General features: G+C 32.1%; 2 protein-coding genes across 2 annotated transcripts; one reads left to right on the top strand and one right to left on the bottom strand.

The window, feature by feature from the left end:
* Positions 1 to 1,281: 1,281 nt before the first annotated feature.
* On the top strand, positions 1,282 to 12,098 carry LOC133173262 (vesicle-associated membrane protein 4-like). The gene is made up of 7 exons (XM_061308246.1): positions 1,282 to 1,454; positions 2,281 to 2,327; positions 2,510 to 2,560; positions 2,764 to 2,864; positions 3,434 to 3,513; positions 10,720 to 10,771; positions 11,338 to 12,098. Exons 1-7 carry the CDS (start codon positions 1,389 to 1,391, stop codon positions 11,367 to 11,369), a joined length of 429 nt encoding a protein of 142 aa, XP_061164230.1. The 5' UTR covers positions 1,282 to 1,388; the 3' UTR covers positions 11,370 to 12,098.
* A 353-nt stretch (positions 12,099 to 12,451) lies between these two features.
* LOC133173260 (uncharacterized) lies at positions 12,452 to 16,091 on the bottom strand. Its single transcript, XM_061308245.1, has 2 exons — positions 16,038 to 16,091; positions 12,452 to 15,641 (listed from the first exon to the last, which is right to left on the bottom strand). Exon 2 carries the CDS (start codon positions 15,611 to 15,613, stop codon positions 13,787 to 13,789), a length of 1,827 nt encoding a protein of 608 aa, XP_061164229.1. The 5' UTR covers positions 15,614 to 15,641; positions 16,038 to 16,091; the 3' UTR covers positions 12,452 to 13,786.
* Positions 16,092 to 16,515: the final 424 nt, after the last annotated feature.

Genomic DNA, 16,515 nt, shown 5'->3' with positions numbered 1-16,515 from the left:
TCAATACTAAATGCTACTCATATATCTTTCTTTGACAAATATATATACATGTATATGTATCTATACATATATTTTATAAAATATTTGTTGTATAATTAAAAAAGAATGCCATTTCCTTTTTTCAGATATGACTTTTGCCACTTAATTAGGCACAAAAACTTGATTCTCCTGTCTTGTATTTATATATCCATCCCAGTGAAAGGTTATATTTGCTAACAAGGTCATTATAATGACCGAAGAATTAACGAAATGCTGACTTTAAACGAGGTTGTTGAAGTTCCTTTAAAGTCAATGTATTTGTCAGTAGCCTGCCTCGGTTTAAAATTGATTGGACTCGGAGCATGCTTTTGAGTATCGAATAAGCTGGGAGACATAAACACCATATGCAGATGATAGCGAAATATTACTACATGAATAAGGAAATTTGACAATGGAAAAGCTGGAGGCATCTCGTTTGTCATACAATTTAGTTGTAAGTTGACCATTATCATCTATAGTCAGTAAAATATCCAAATATGAAACAGATGTGGCAGACTCTGTGGTGCCTTTTATTTCGAGTTCTCTGGTATATATCGAATCGACATATGAATGAAAGTAGCTACATGTTTTATTAATTGATAAAACAGGGGCCTGCGCCCCTTTCTTCTGAATGTAAATTTTTACTATTAATTTAATTATTATTTTATCTGTTAACTGGAACATATCATGATTTTGATTCAAGGTCATATCTCGAAGGTCATGTCATTGATAGATGGATATAGTAAAAACAGTGTAACGTGAAGTGGTCACCCATCCAAGGGTTATACAGGCTCACCGTTGCTTAACCGCATCACTGGAAAAAGCTAGCTCACTAGCGAGGCAGTAAAAATTCCCTATATTTTCTGTTCATCCTGAGGTGTAGGAGTGATTAATCAGTATAAGAAGCTTTATAGAGAATATAAAGTGTCAAAGAGATTTCTAATCATACACACATTGTACGCACACAGTACGCAGAATAATTTGATGCAGAACAATAAATGACAACTTATTTTGAAGTATAATTATAAGGAATGAATTCAAAATTAGAACTGAGATATACATTTTGCCATGATTTTAAATTTTTTTTTAAACATCTACTTTTTTCTGACAAAATATAATTATCTTTATTTGCAAATAATAAAGATTTACCTGAGTAAAAATTATTATAGTATGCTACTAAAAAACATGAAATTATTTTCCGGAAAACTTTGGGTTGTGTGTAAAATCTGGAATTAACACTGCATTCGCTACTTCTGGTGATAAATCATCGACGTAAACAGAGATCCCAGGGGAAATTTGTAAACCATACATAGCCTGTTTAATTGTTTCCAAAGTATATTTTCTAATATAATGAGCAACTGAAAAATAGAATGCCACCCAAGTTCGTAAGAAACCCAGCCGGCAGTGACTTCAGTCAAGCAAGGAGGGATGAAAAGGTAAACTACAGGTCCAACACAATCTCTTCATTTGGATGATTATATTCTTTATTCTTGATTATTAAGCTATTCAAAATAATTTGATAAAGGTATTCTAGTACAGTTTTTTCATAAATATTATTTTTATTTTAATTTGTAAGAAATAGTATTTGAAGTAGACAAAAAGTCGCAAGTATCATGTATATGTGAGTCACATACTTTTGTGACTACTCATAGTTTGGTACTATAGACTATCAAAAATAATCCAACTCAAATATTGTTTGAATTTTGCTGCTTTTGAACACTTTTATAAGCAAAAGATGTAATTCCATTGTTTTGGTAACTGTGCATACTTTGTGTGCAGTGAGGCATGGCTAAATATGAGTACATAGTGCTGAATTATTATCAATCAATGAGCTTGTTGACCACAATATTGACCCCCTTCAAGTCCTTTATAATTTCATTCAAGAAGTAAATGTGTGTTCAAAAACCAATTGCTTTATATGGCCCAAAACTTTCAGAACTTGGAGTACGAAGTCTCTTAAGGATACACAATTTGATGAGTAGTTTTTGTCATGCATTGTTTTCAGATGAGTTCAAAGTTTATAACTTTCACTACACATAAGTGCAACTTTTTTACACACTGAGAAACTTCACATTTAAGAGAAAAATGTAGTAAAATAGCTTAATCAAGCTATTTTGAATAGCTAAATGAAGCTGTATACCTATTTCAAGCCATGTAACTCAATCAGCTTGTGCTGGACCTGAACAAGTTTTTTTGTTATGATTATCTTTGTTGTACAGTTATGATCTGTTTGTCTCAAAAAGATATCTATCTTTATTTTAGACATCCCTTCTTGATGCCCAAAGTGATGATGAAGATTTCTTTTTAACGTAAGTGAAATTTACCGAGAACTCTGAAATCTGAACTGAAATCTGTATTGTTGTATCTTTCTAAAATACCAGAATTTTTTTCATCAATATGTAGGTAATGTAAATTTTGATATAAAATCAGAAAATAATCAGGCAAATATTGAATTGTGTATATGGACTGAATTGTTCATTTCTGTACACAGAGGACCAAATGTAAGACCTGGAGGAAGTAAAAGTGACCCAAAGATAGACAGGTATACAATGTATATGTTTTACCTGAAGTGCTAGAAGGGGTATTACCATTGATTTTAAACCTCAGGTGCACACCCAACATAATTCTACAAAATTTGAACAAAGTGAAGTGATACAAATATTAGAAATGTTTAAATTATACTTGAATTTTCATCATATACACACTAAATAAAGGTTTCATTCCATCTGACTTGATAATTTATAGATTGCAGAACCAAGTCCATGAGGTTGTGGATGTAATGCAGAGTAATGTGTCAAAAGTATTGGAGAGGGGAGATAAATTGGAAGATTTGCATGATAAATCAGGTAAAATTCATTTTAGTTAATTAAATTTAAACATTTTAAATTCCCCTAGAATAAAAACTCTGTATGGGAGCAGAAAACAGTTTTTCAGAAATAACTTCAGTTATCAATGGACACAATTTCTGGTATTTTGTGAAAAAAAAGTGTGATTCATGCTGAATTTCATGTTGAATTTCATGATGAAACATTGTTATGTTTCATCTATTTTTAGATACAATGTCACATGGTCATTCAGGTTCTTCTCATATTAAATATTGAATTTCAAGAAATTTTTGTTTACTAAAATGCTTCTAATAGGTAAAGAATGATATATATATATGTACTTATCAAAATTAATGAGAATTTTGTCAGCAATGCCTTTTTGATATATTTAGTTTTGATTCACATCTCCCATATCAAAATATGCAAAAATTATGGGTAATATCACTTTATGGTAAGCTATTTTATAAATATAATAAATCACATTATCAGTATGATGCTTTTTTGAAATATGTGTGAAATGTTAATACCAGTACCATTTGAAAATTCAATTCAGACTTTTAGATACAACAAAAAGGTTTATTATTCTGCAGATAGTTTAGCTGGTAATGCTGATATGTTCCGTAGCCGTGCAAAAGGACTTCACAAAAAGATGTGGTGGAAAAATTGTAAGGTAAGAAAACTGAGATAACATTTTGTCATTTTAGCAGCTAAATTTAGTACCATTACGAAATGTGTATCATTTTTGAAAAAGTTCATGAGAGTTTAAACTTGACTTTGAACACAGGCATTTTTTATGGAGCACATTATGCCAAAGTGTGAAGTCGAAATTCAACATGGTCTTTTAAAAAATGAAATGCAATACTTATAATTTTAATTTAAGTAATTTACCTTTTTATTGAAATAAGATAAAAAATTTTGGGAAAATTCATACCTGCAAAGGAGATGGCCGAACAAGGCATGCAAAATGCCTACAGCTTCAAAAGTATAAAAATTGTATTCATTTTGTGAATTTAGAATTTACAGTAAAGAAAAAGGTACAGTTTCAATACAAATCTTGCCCTGTGTTTTTCTTAAAAATGAAAGTGATGTAAAAAATTAAAACTCATGCTTTCTGAATCATTGAAATTCCATGTAGAAAGATCTTGCAAATCATTTTTCTCACATGACCTTCTATATGCTATTTGTGACATCATAAACATGTGCATTTTCCTGTATTTTCTTAAAAAGTTGCAGAAGACACCAATTTTCCATGGAAATTTCTTTCAGATAATATTGTCCACAGGCATCGCCCATAAAGATTTTGAGATATGTGATTTTTCAAAGAATTTTACACTACATATCCGAAAATTATAGTGGGCGATGGCTGTGGACATTATTTTCTTAAGGAAAATAACCCTTGAATTTTGAAATAGGTCATTTTGAGGCTTTTTCTGTTTTAAGTAGAGAAATGCGTCAAAGAGCTAAAGCCACGAACCATCAAATTTGGCCCTGTGTTTTTCACAAAAATAAAGTTTTGATTCAACAAGAGTCCTATACATTAAATGTTAGAGGACAACATACTTATCTTCCATACGTAACTTATTTTGTTAAATAATGCGCCATTAGGCACGTGCGACGGTTGGAACATGCGATGGTGTGATAAAAGCGTTAAAAAATGCCGATTTTTCGACAGATTTTTCCAAAGTTAGTTGTGGCCACAGTCAAGAACAACTGTTATACTTACCATAGATATAGATATTGCCGATACAAATCTTTATGCTTATTATCGTTGTTGTTCGTGGGTGTGGCCAATATGAAATTTGATTTTATATTTAAATTTTGATGCATCAAATAATCACTAATTTGTGAATCAATCGTTAACATTTAATTCATACAACAATAAAAAATTATAAATTTCACAAAATATGCGAAAAAAGCAATTTATTGTTCGTTTAAAACGCTTATTGTGGAAAAAAAACCCTCAAGAATAAACATTTTCTAAAATAAATATCTGGCAAAACATTTTTTTTATTGTGAATACATATGGGTCCATTATATATGACGTTACTAATAATACGTCAGTTATGACGTCATAAAGGCTCTAAACTATTTGGAATGTTGCTGAAAAGTTTTTATGCTCTGGAATGCTGTCATTATTTGTATGATTTAAGCCCAACTGGATGATACCATCAGATTATTGATTATCAGAAATTCACGCCAAATTGTTTTCTTTACTGCCCTTAACACACCCACCCCACCCCCACCCCCACAATGCCTGCTATTTTAAAGCTGTTCCATTAGACCTACAATTTTATATTTAAGCATTTTTTTAAATATATATTTATTTTTATTTATTTATTTTTGATATTCTTGCGACAAGTTTAATAATGTTGTGCGTGTTAACAGACATGACTCAAATTGTAAACAAATTAAAAGAGAATGTAGCAAAGATATCACGCTAGACCTCTGTAAAACAAACGAAATAATAAAAACATAGCTTGCTGTGCAAAGTGAAAATTTGAAGAAAAAAAAGGAATTAAAAAACGCATTTGGATAATCATCTACGTTTCGGCTAAACAGAATCTAGGTCACGGGCGCGGGTTCATCAAGTGCAAGTGTTTTGACGAAACCCGAATCGATACACACATGCATATATACTATAACTATATTCTTTTGTACCAGCATATATAAGCTATCGATATAATAACTGTATATTTATTAAAAAATCCTCTGAGATGATTCTTATGCATGTAACACAAAAGGGTGAATTTCCATCCTGCTTCAAAAGCATATATATTTTGTCAATATGTCTGCATTTAATAAATTCGAAGAGAGGATATTGATGATGCATGTGTCCATATAACACATAAGTGATTTTGTCATCATTTGTGAAACATAATTCAGTTACACCCCAGTGAGCAAAAATGAATAAAAAATATCAGAGTATGTCTTAGAAATCCAGTATAAAATGTTTATGCATCTTTTACTGTGCTCCAAATATTTTATTGTTACTATCACAATATAAATAATTTATGCTTCTGATCGTCAGATAGTTGGGGGTAGTGCATGGTTTTAAATCTATTTAGACAAAATAAAGAATAGAAATAAATAAAATAAAGTACACTACGTATAAATTACTCTTAATTTTTTTTTTATATCTGCCACCATTTCTGTAAGTATGCAGTTTTGTTTTATCCATGAAATCTCATAGAGAGAGAGAGAGAGAGAGATTCCTTAAAATGTTTTTAAAACTCAAAACAATAAACCAAGAATATATTCTTTGAAACGTATGAGCGTAAGTTGTTTATAACTGGTTATTTTATACCCAATGAAGTAGATTTTTTTTTATAATACATGAAATAATAATATTTTTTAAATCTATTGTCAGCTTATTCTGGTGTAGTACACTTGTACCTCCTTCCTCAGTATTAATTAATTATTAGTGTCATGATATGTAAAAAGGACTTATCGGGGGGGGGGGGGGGGGGTAGATCCAAGACTTCCAGTTGAGGTTGAAAAAAAAGGGGGGGGTCACAAACTAATGACAGCAAAACTTGCAATTAATGTAATTATTTAAAGTTTAATCCCATAAGTTGTCTTGAATTTAAATTTCTTTATTGTTTATTAATTGAAATCAATCTAGAAATTGAAAATTGCTTTATACTTTCCTACTCCTCTCATTTTTTTTTTCTCAGTGAGAAGGGGAGGGGTGCCTGGTGCGGCGCCACCACTGTGTACAAAAACTATTTCATAAAGAAAACTGAAAAGAAAATATAGGGACAGCTCTTATTGTTTCTGAGGGTGTTACCTTTTTAAGCAAGATTTTGTTGAATAAAATCACTCTTGCGCTGATTGCAGGACAATAAGACAAGGATAAATGAACACCCGTACATGTCTTTCACTTATGACTGTGACCCACATCATATGGCCGTAGGAACCGGAAGGGGGGTGATAATTTTGCCGATATATAGATTACTATCATAAACATAGATACTATATGCTTGTGCCCCTCAATAAAAACGTCTGATGACCTTTTTTTTTTCTTTTTGCTTGTCAGGAAATTTTTGGTAGTGCCTCCTCAACTGTCAACTGAAAATGTATGGCTGAGCCCCCCCCCCCCAAATGAATTTGCTTCCTACGGGCCTGCACATATCAGCAATATAAATGCAGCTCTACTCTTTTTATAAACCATAAAAACCATTATGTGCAATGAAATCGAAAGTAGGAATTTTACACTATAGTTACTTATGCTAAAAACGAATATTTGCTCAAGTTTAATTATTTTGTACATTTACATGAAAAATAATCATATAATTTTCGCAGATTTCTATCTTTACAAATTCCTTGCAATTAAGATATTTGGGAGAGAAATATTCGAATATTTTGCAAGAGAAGGGGGGGGGGGGGTTCTAGCAAATATCGATAAATATAAAATAATGAACAGGGCTGATTTATTTTCTGCTTTAGCCTTGAATTAGTGATTTTTAACAGGTTTATCTTTCTTAAGAATATTTTTTTGGAAATGTATTCCATATTATTCCAAAGAAACTCACATTTAGGGCGACAATGTTTTGATGAGTTTTGTTTGCTTAATAAACCATTCTGATAAGTTGCGACACCCCTTTTCAATTAATCTATGTCTCTGTTTCGAAAACGACGTTCAAAATATTGTTACAATTAAATGAATAAAGGGATTAGAAACAAGTCTTTCCAACTTTTTACTTCCTCCCTTTTTCCAAATCATTTAGAACTTTAATATCTTAAAATACTCGCAAGTTAAGGATCTAAGAATTTCGCATTAAAAGTCTATTTCCATTTAAACAATTTTTTTTTTTTTTTTTTTTTTTTTTTTTTTGCAATTACTTCTATCCATTTATTGAATTACATTGTAGTTCTTCAGTTTAGAAACATTCGTTTTAAGATCATTTCAGGTATCTCGTTATTTTTTTTTCTGACTGCCCTCTTCCCCAAGGCCACTTTGAAAAACAAACTTCGTGCCTGGACGCGCATTCCAAAGATCAGCTAATATTTGCAGGCGTGTAGGAAAAAGTCCGGAAAACTAAGTTGGACAGGCTATCGTCATTTGAAGCAAGTCGTTTGTTTTTTTTAATGATGTTCAATACTCAATACTTACATGTAATTAGGAGCGATGCATCGCACAAAAATGTGTTCAAGGGATAGAAATACAATTTTCCTTCTTAAAAATTATATTAGCATAGGGACCAGGTAGAGTGAAAACTTTCCGAGACAGTAACACAGATTATTTTTACTGTACATGTATCTATAAATTTCAATCAGTTAAACACGCAGTTGCCATCAAGACTGCGATGTGAAATCAATTTCCAACTGTCCTTAATTGTCTTAAATTAATTATGAAGTTTATTAGTAAGATAATAAATATCTATCCCAATTAATACTAGTTTTAATTCAAAGTCACATATGTAAAATCGCTCAAGGTAATTTTTCCGCCCTACGACGTTACGTTTCAAAAAATGACGTTCTACTAGCATTTTTCTTTTAAAACACCGTCATACTTCAAACTCTCTTTTTCAAAAAATATAATCGATATCGAAAAAAGAAAAACGGCAAAGAAAAGCTAAAAGTCTACACTATCAATTGACAAAACCCCGTTACTTTTTGAGACAGGGCCATTTTTGATGGTTCGTGGCTCTTGCTCTTTATGACGTCATATTTCCAAAATGGTACTCCTTCATGTCACGTATTCTTTCCTGATTTATCACATTCATATACTCTACTAATATTTAAGCCAGTTTCAAAACTTTTTGAAGACATTAAATTTTTAGGGCATAATAAAGTCAAAACTGTACCTTCTTTCTTATTTTAAAAAGGTATGAAATAATGACAAACAAAACTTTTCTGTCGAAAATTCTCAGCATTTTTTTTTATGATTAAAAAAAAAAATTATCATTTTTCCTTGAGCTAACATGCTAACCACTACCCTACTAAACTCATGACAAAAAATGGCATTTAAATCAAGTTTGTGATATTACCCTTGACTAAATGGACTTCAAATATTTCTTGGAAAAATTTGAATGTTGTTTCATAAAAATGTATTTTTAATGTTAGTATAGTGGGTCTTTGTTCAGTGGGTTTGTTAAACTTCAGGAGTTCTGTACAACAATATGTTCGAGAAGAGGTGTAAATCAGATGTAGATACTAAAAAAACTCCTAGGAACTTTTAGAAAATTTGAAATCACAAAATTTTAACAAAATCAATAATATCAAAACATACGACTTTTCAACACTTTATACAACCATTTCCCACTATAAATTAAAGTCCAAGCTTTTTGACATCATAGACATCTGCTTTTTCAATAAAAATGGAACTCGTAAATTTACTTACCAGGTACCTTGTCATTGGTCATTTGCAAAATAATTTTGTTAAAAAAACATTCTGATTGTACACACAAGTACTCTGAAGTAGATATCAAAAAGATGCTTGAGCTTCTGATTGACAATATCTATGTAGTTTTTGGAGATAAGGTCTTCCAACAATCTGTAATAAATATGCCCTGTTATTAGCAGATCTATTTTTGTATTCATGTGAAGCAGAATTTATAAAGAAACTTATACATGAGAAGAAGACACTTGCTGTGGCCTTTAATTCAACATTTAGATATATCGACAACATATTATCAATTAACAATATTTACTTCCACTCATATGTTGACTTGATATATCCCAGTGAACCTAAAATAAAAGATACCACATATTCTGACACATCTGTTTCATATTTGGATGTTTTGCTAGAAAAATATGGTAATGGTAACCTAACAACAAAGCATTATGATAAACGTGATGACTTCAACTTTTCTGTCATCAATTTTCCTTACTTATGTAGCAATATACCTTTATCACCTGCATATGAGGTTTATATCTCCCAGTTGATTCGATACAAAAGAGCATGCTCCACATCGAACAATTTCTAAAATGGGGCAAGCTATTGACAAACAAATTGATGAAACACGGATATGAACAGTCTCATTTAAAGTCATCATTTTTCAAGTTGTATGGTCGATACAATGACCTTGTCAGCAAGTACAATCTATCAAGCTGAATGCTGACTGACATTTTTCATACTAATTGTTAAGCCATTATTTAAACACTGAGTTGTCAATGCATTTTTCTGTTTGCCCGATCATGACAAGCACACGGCTGGTATGACAGTCGGCAGGGGATATTAATCTCTACATGTATCGGGGCAATTCTTAAGAATGATAACAGAGGAATCTTACAGGAAAAACAGTACATTAACTGCGTATCTAAAAATAATGACATATAGTTATATAAAAGGGAGTAAAACTTCTGTTATTAAATACATACTGGTCAGTTTCTTTTCCTGTTACAAGGCATACTGTATGCCTTTAAATCAAATCAAAACTTCTGAAATCCTTACCAAGTCCATCAAAATATAAGTACAAAATGAGAATTTTTATAAATTGAATTTTTTTTTAACATCACAAAACATGTTTTTATTTGTATTCAAAGCGCAGAACTTTATATCTTTGACCTTCATTTTAAGACATGGATTTAATTTATTGCAAAATTTTAATAATTGCTATGGTAGACTACATTCAGAAAATGTCACTTTTTCAGACTCCTATCATTATATCCAACGACCTATGCCATGATGCATTCATTCAATCTCTTTATGAACAATGTAAATGTCTTTCCAGGACACTATCCTTTCCACCAAAGTTTATTTACATTCACCAAACATATTTCCTCAAACCCTTTTTTTTGGGCCTTAACATTTCTGGTTTCCACTTAATATTGTTTGCAAATCATTGGAATTTACAAAAGCAGATGCCAATAGTTCATCAAAGCTTATTTCCGCGATGTTATTCATATGTAACCCTTTGTACCAATCTTTCAGATGAAGATAGCACTGGTTGTGATTATCCTCATTATCTTCCTTGTGATTATCAGTAAGTTTACCTTGATTATCAGTAAATTTACTTTGATTATCAGTAAGTTTACCTTGTAATTATCAGTAAGTTTACCTTGATTATCAGTAAGTTTACCTTGATTGTCAATAAGTTTACCTTGATTATCAGTAAGTTTACCTTGATTATCAGTAATTTTACTTTGATTATCACTAAGTTTACCTTGTAATTATCAGTAAGTTTACCTTGATTGTCAGTAAGTTTACCTTGATTGTCAGTAAGTTTACCTTGATTATCAGTAATTTATCCTTGATTATCAGTAATTTAACCTTGATTGTCAGTAAGTTTACCTTGATTATCAGTAATTTAACCTTGATTATCAGTAATTTTACCTTGATTATAAATAAGTTTACCTTTCTTTATTAGTAATTTTACCATGAATATCAGTAAGTTGTGATTATCAGTATGTTTACCTTGATTATTAGTAAGTTTACCTTGTGATTATCAGTAAGTTTCCTTTTTTCCCCTTTTTTTTAAAGTTTGTGTGAATAACCAACTATTTTATATGATCACTCTGAGTTGTAGTTTCTATTAAATGATTCTTTCAGTTCCCATAATTGTGAAGTCACAGAAGAACTAGGTGAAAAGTGCCAAAGAAATTCATGACACTTTGCCATAGATTTCAGATGTACATGTAATGTACCTCTTGTTGCATTCTTTTCTGCTTTTGTGCAACTTACCTCGTTGACCATGCTCTACTGAATTATTAGATCTGTAGTAATAATGTTACTCTGTGTGGATCATCAAAAATATCTTTGAGGTGCTTTTAAACCTGAAAAGTAAAGTTGTAGTGAACTGTCTAAGTTGCTTTGTGATAGCATATGTATATAAAACTTTGGTACATTGGCACTGGACTAGCATTAATATATATATCTTGTTAATGTGATTTGGAGAACATATCATCTCATGGTGATGATTATTTAACTGTAAAACATATTAATGCTAGTCCAGTGCCAATGTACCAAAGTTTAGTTTGTTTTTATCAATCAATTATTTTTGTATGGAAATATTGCAGCTCTTTTTAAAGGATCTGATGGATAGCCTATTTTTCTGATTTGCATTTGGAATCATGTAAATTTAACAGTGATTTATTTTGTATGCATAATTTAGACAACTTTTTAATTATCAGATTTTTATGGGTGGTATTATGCTGTAAGTATTATGGAAATTTTAAATAAAATCTTAGTTAGTATAAAAGATCATATATAGATGATAAGAATGCTTAATAAGCAATAAATGCATTCATTGTAATAATGTAATGTAATATGATTAATTTTAATATATAACTATTAAAGTCAACAGAAACCCATGTCATTGTTTACTTTATTTGACAAGCTACATTAAAAAGATATTGAGATCTAAAATCTCTTTTAAAGGCACAAGAAAGTTCTACACGGTATGAGATTTGTACCTTAGTAAGATTATGTTAATTAAATCTATACAATGATATAATCACAGTAAAACCTGTACATGATAGGATCACAATAAGATATGTACAATGGTAGGATCACAATACCCTGTACACAGATCTGTATTGTTTGTAGGTTTTTTGGCGATCAATCACTGTTTGTTATCTTCAACCTTTTTCATCTGCTCATTGAGAGGATTACGTGTAAAGCTGTACATTGACAGGATTATGGTGTGTTCAATCAAATGATAGAATCACAGTGTAAATGTCTTTTATTTTTTATAGGACCCCAGTCTAAAGGTCAATATACAATGATACCATTGTTGAGATCTGTACAATTATAGGAACATTTGTACAATGAGAGGATCACAATGTGAAGATCCGTACAATAAGTATTGAGATCATTCCAGTGTTAAGATCTGTACAATGAGAGGATCCCAGTGTTAAGATCTGTACAATGAGAGGATCCCAGTATTAAGATCTGTACAATGAGAGAATCCCAGTGTTTAGATCTGTACAATGAGAGGATTCCAGTGTTTACTGTATATACTTGCATATAAGTCGGTCCGCCTTTAAGTCGGTTGTATTTTTTAAGCTTATATTAGAGGACTTGACCCTCTAAAATACCAATCTTTTTATAACTCGCCTATAAGTCGGACAAAGATTTTTGGACCAAAGTTTCACTCCCAAAAAACCGACTTAAAGGCGAGTATATACAGTAGATCTGTACAATGAGAGGGTCCCAGTTAAGATCTGTATGAAAATGGGATCATAGGGTGAAGTACGTACATTGATAGGATTGTGATCTGAAAGACTGTACTTTGAAAAGATCATGGAGTATACAATCAAATGATATGATCACACTGTTAAGAACTGTACAATTGTTAAAATATTTTCAATGAAAGAATCACTGTGTTAATTAAGAAGCGTACAATGTTTAGCTCAATGTCTGCACAATGATCGTAATATTGGGATCATATCTTCTATAGACCACAGTGTTGATAGATCATTTGAACAATCGGATCACATTGGTGTGACAGGAAGTACAATGATAATGTCTCACTTTAATCATCTGTACCTTGATAGGATCATGTGACAGGAAGTCTCACTTTAAACATCTGTACCTCGATAGGATCATGTGACAGGAAGTCTTTAAACATCTGGACCTCTGGACCTCGATAGGATCATGATGTGACAGGAAGTGCGATGATAAGGTCTCTGTTATAAGATTTCCACATGCACTGATGTGATCATGATTCGAAAGTTTTTTTCATTAATAGAACCATAATGTTAAGATCCGTTCAGTGAAAGTATCGATCACAATATTAAGATACTCTGTGAGGAAGATATGGACAATGACAGAATCACATGAAAATTTGTGCCTTGAGAGGTTCGTTAAGATCTGTACAACAATCATTGTTGTTTTCTTTTTGTCAAAGTTGAGTGCAGATAAAATAATTATCATGTACACGTATCATGCTGTCAATTGAAAATAGTACTGGCTTCCAATACTGAGTATTAATCTCAGAAAATCATCAAACATTATGTCCTAGTTATTATTGGCATCTAGGGATTTGTTTTGATTTCTTTCACGACTTTTTGGTTTTAAATACATCAATTTGGATATCAGGACTAAGGGTTAAGTGTCTAGATATACAGCTGCGATAAAATGCAAAGCTTCTTCCCTGTACATATCCCCATTGATCCATTATATGATAGGTCTCTTTATCGTCAACTTTCACACTGTCTACATCAGTGTTTCCTTCAGCAACATACATTGACCGTACAGTTGCAAACGGAAGTGTATACCTGTCCCTTGTGAAGAAAATTTCGGACACATGAGCTTGGGTTTCACTATAGGTACTATTTATTTTCATTACCAAAGAACCACCATCTTTATAAAAGATGCGCATTGTCCATCTCTCTGGGTCTATATTAAGTTGTTTTATAGAGGTGTAAGGTCTTATTGAATCACTGTACGTTTGCCCAAGAATAACGGATGTACCAAAGGGGATCCAGTCAAGTCCTTCAGGAGTCACCGGAATAAATCGGGCATTTCCGTCTTGGTACAACACAAGAACCTGCGAATACCCATTGTTCCATGGAATCGGTCTGTAGATTTGTAGATAAGCAACACCTTTGTATGTCTGCCCATTAGTGAGGTATACAGTCATTCTGTCGGGGGCTAGCCACCACATTTCTACATAAACCGCTACAATATGTACATCGTCACTCTTGTAGATAGTTACATGCTTCTCAGGCTTAAATGCTCTTTTTTCTAGACGCAGATTACTCACCAGAAGGGCAAGATTTTCTGATACTGCTGTTAAAATGATGTAATTAAGACTGTCTTCTGTCCAGGTAAAGTCTGGGATTGTCCATGTATATTGTAGATTCTGATGTGTGAAATTATGTGTAATTGGTAACGACAGATTCCCCCATTTTTCTTTATATCGCAATTTAATCATCGTTGAAGCTATGAGGTCCTTTAACTGAAGAGTCAACAACGATCCAATTTTTGCATCCACACTACCTTTCTTTTGTCCTTCCAAAAAGAAACGAACGATGATATAAACTTCGTTTGAAGAAGTTGAATAAAATGACATTCTGGCGCTTTTATTATTAATAATTTCGGTAGAGGAGGAACTTACGTTAAAATTATCGAATCGCCATAGTTCTGGGCTTAAGTGAGGACAGTTTGTGGTGTTTTCTTCTCTTCTGTTTGAGAAGGATTTATACTGAGGAAGTGAAGCCGTTATCGTAAAGCTGTCAACATGAGCATTGTATAGGGGTATGTCAACATTGTCAACTTCTGCACACTGAGTCGGAAACGATCTCTGTTCTATCCCAGAAGGCAATGCATCAACAGAAGAGGAAGGAAATCTCACGGGGAATTTATTTTTCTCAGTGCATATTGTTTTGCATGATAAAATATCATTGTCCATCCATGGATCGTCTACACTAAACTGTAAAGTATCCACAGCAATACCTTCTGTGTAGCCGAAATAATCCATTACGTAAATCTTGACGACGTGCCATCCGGGCTCCAGGATGTATCTGTGAGGAAATATTCCCGTGTTTTTGAACCTGTTCCAATCCTCATCAGGCCTTACGTAGAACGTCCCCATCCATTCTCCACTATTGAAGGTCACATTGAAGAAGGTGGAGTAATTATGATTAGAGAACCTTACATTGTCAAGCCTCACCATGGACCGCTTTCTGATACAGACATTGAGAGAAAGTGGCTGTTCTTGTGCCACCAACACCGCCTTTCCGTCTGTGGCTCCTGAAAGGGACATAACTTTATGGTTAGAGGCGGACCTAAGGTTGTATGCAGGAAGAATTAATGCCTTAGACTTAGTGGCCACCAACGAAATCCATAGGAAAAATATCGAAGTAGGGGTTAGCCTCACCATGACTGTATTGTAAAGACATATACTGAATCTGTAAATAGAATACAATGGTAATGGTTCAAGTTGCCTTTGATTAAAGTTTCGATTTTAATTTGAAATCCCGGTTCTGTAATATTTATGTACATGTATGAATCAACTCAACAAAGAATTACATTGTTATTCTCAGCTGTAAAAATATTTTTTTAGAAATATTTTTATGTTCTTATTTATCTCTACCGCTATTATTTTTAAATAACGTAATGACAAAATCTTCCGCAGTTTTTCTCATTAAATTATTCATCATGTGAAACTGATTTTTAATACCTGACAAATAATTTATATGCATGCATCTTCAAAGTCATGAAAATATTATTACAGAAGGCGTTCCATTTCTGAATACAAAAGGAATCAAACATATCAAGTTACTTCATACAAAGTGCCTACTTACTTCTAGTTATTGTATCGATCCTAGTAGGTATCCCTCCTGGTTCCAGATTACCCTATGATGTAGTATTCATTGTATAAATTATATCTAGCTCTATTTTACATTTAGTGTTCCTGCTTAATAAACGTAAAAATGATGGATGTTCCCCATCCATTTAAAGATTGTATGTTGATTTATTAAAAGGATTCTCTTCACAAGGAAGTCACATCGTGTACTGTTGGCTTAAAAGAAAGGAACGATTGACCAGACTTCGTGAACAACAAAAACTGACATGTCAGTTTAATGTCTTTTCCATTAGACTATGGAGTTGTCATTTTTACCAGAACCACAAAAAAGTTAACAAAGCATTAATGAGATTTAGATATTGGGATGTGGTTTACGCGGTCATTCTTCATTAGAAAAAAATTAACAATAAATTAGTTTTTCTTATATATTTCCTATGATTGTTAACGTCTTGTCATTACAAAAATCAACCCCATTT

The sequence above is a fragment of the Saccostrea echinata genome, unplaced genomic scaffold, assembly GCF_033153115.1.
Source record: "Saccostrea echinata isolate AGI-Se365-2 ecotype Australia unplaced genomic scaffold, CSIRO_AGI_Sech_v1 ptg000056l, whole genome shotgun sequence".
NCBI classification, from domain to species: domain Eukaryota; kingdom Metazoa; phylum Mollusca; class Bivalvia; order Ostreida; family Ostreidae; genus Saccostrea; species Saccostrea echinata.
This window is presented reverse-complemented; position numbering and strand designations above follow the sequence as displayed.

Excerpts from the sequence above, each read along its gene's own strand:
- LOC133173262 (XM_061308246.1), top strand. The coding sequence starts at position 1,389 with ATGCCACCCAAGTTCGTAAGAAACCCAGCCGGCAGTGACTTCAGTCAA. Across the intron at positions 1,455-2,280 it reads AAGCAAGGAGGGATGAAAAG|ACATCCCTTCTTGATGCCCA; the intron begins GTAAACTACAGG and ends TCTTTATTTTAG. Across the intron at positions 2,561-2,763 it reads AGTGACCCAAAGATAGACAG|ATTGCAGAACCAAGTCCATG; the intron begins GTATACAATGTA and ends GATAATTTATAG.
- LOC133173260 (XM_061308245.1), bottom strand. The coding sequence starts at position 15,613 with ATGGTGAGGCTAACCCCTACTTCGATATTTTTCCTATGGATTTCGTTG.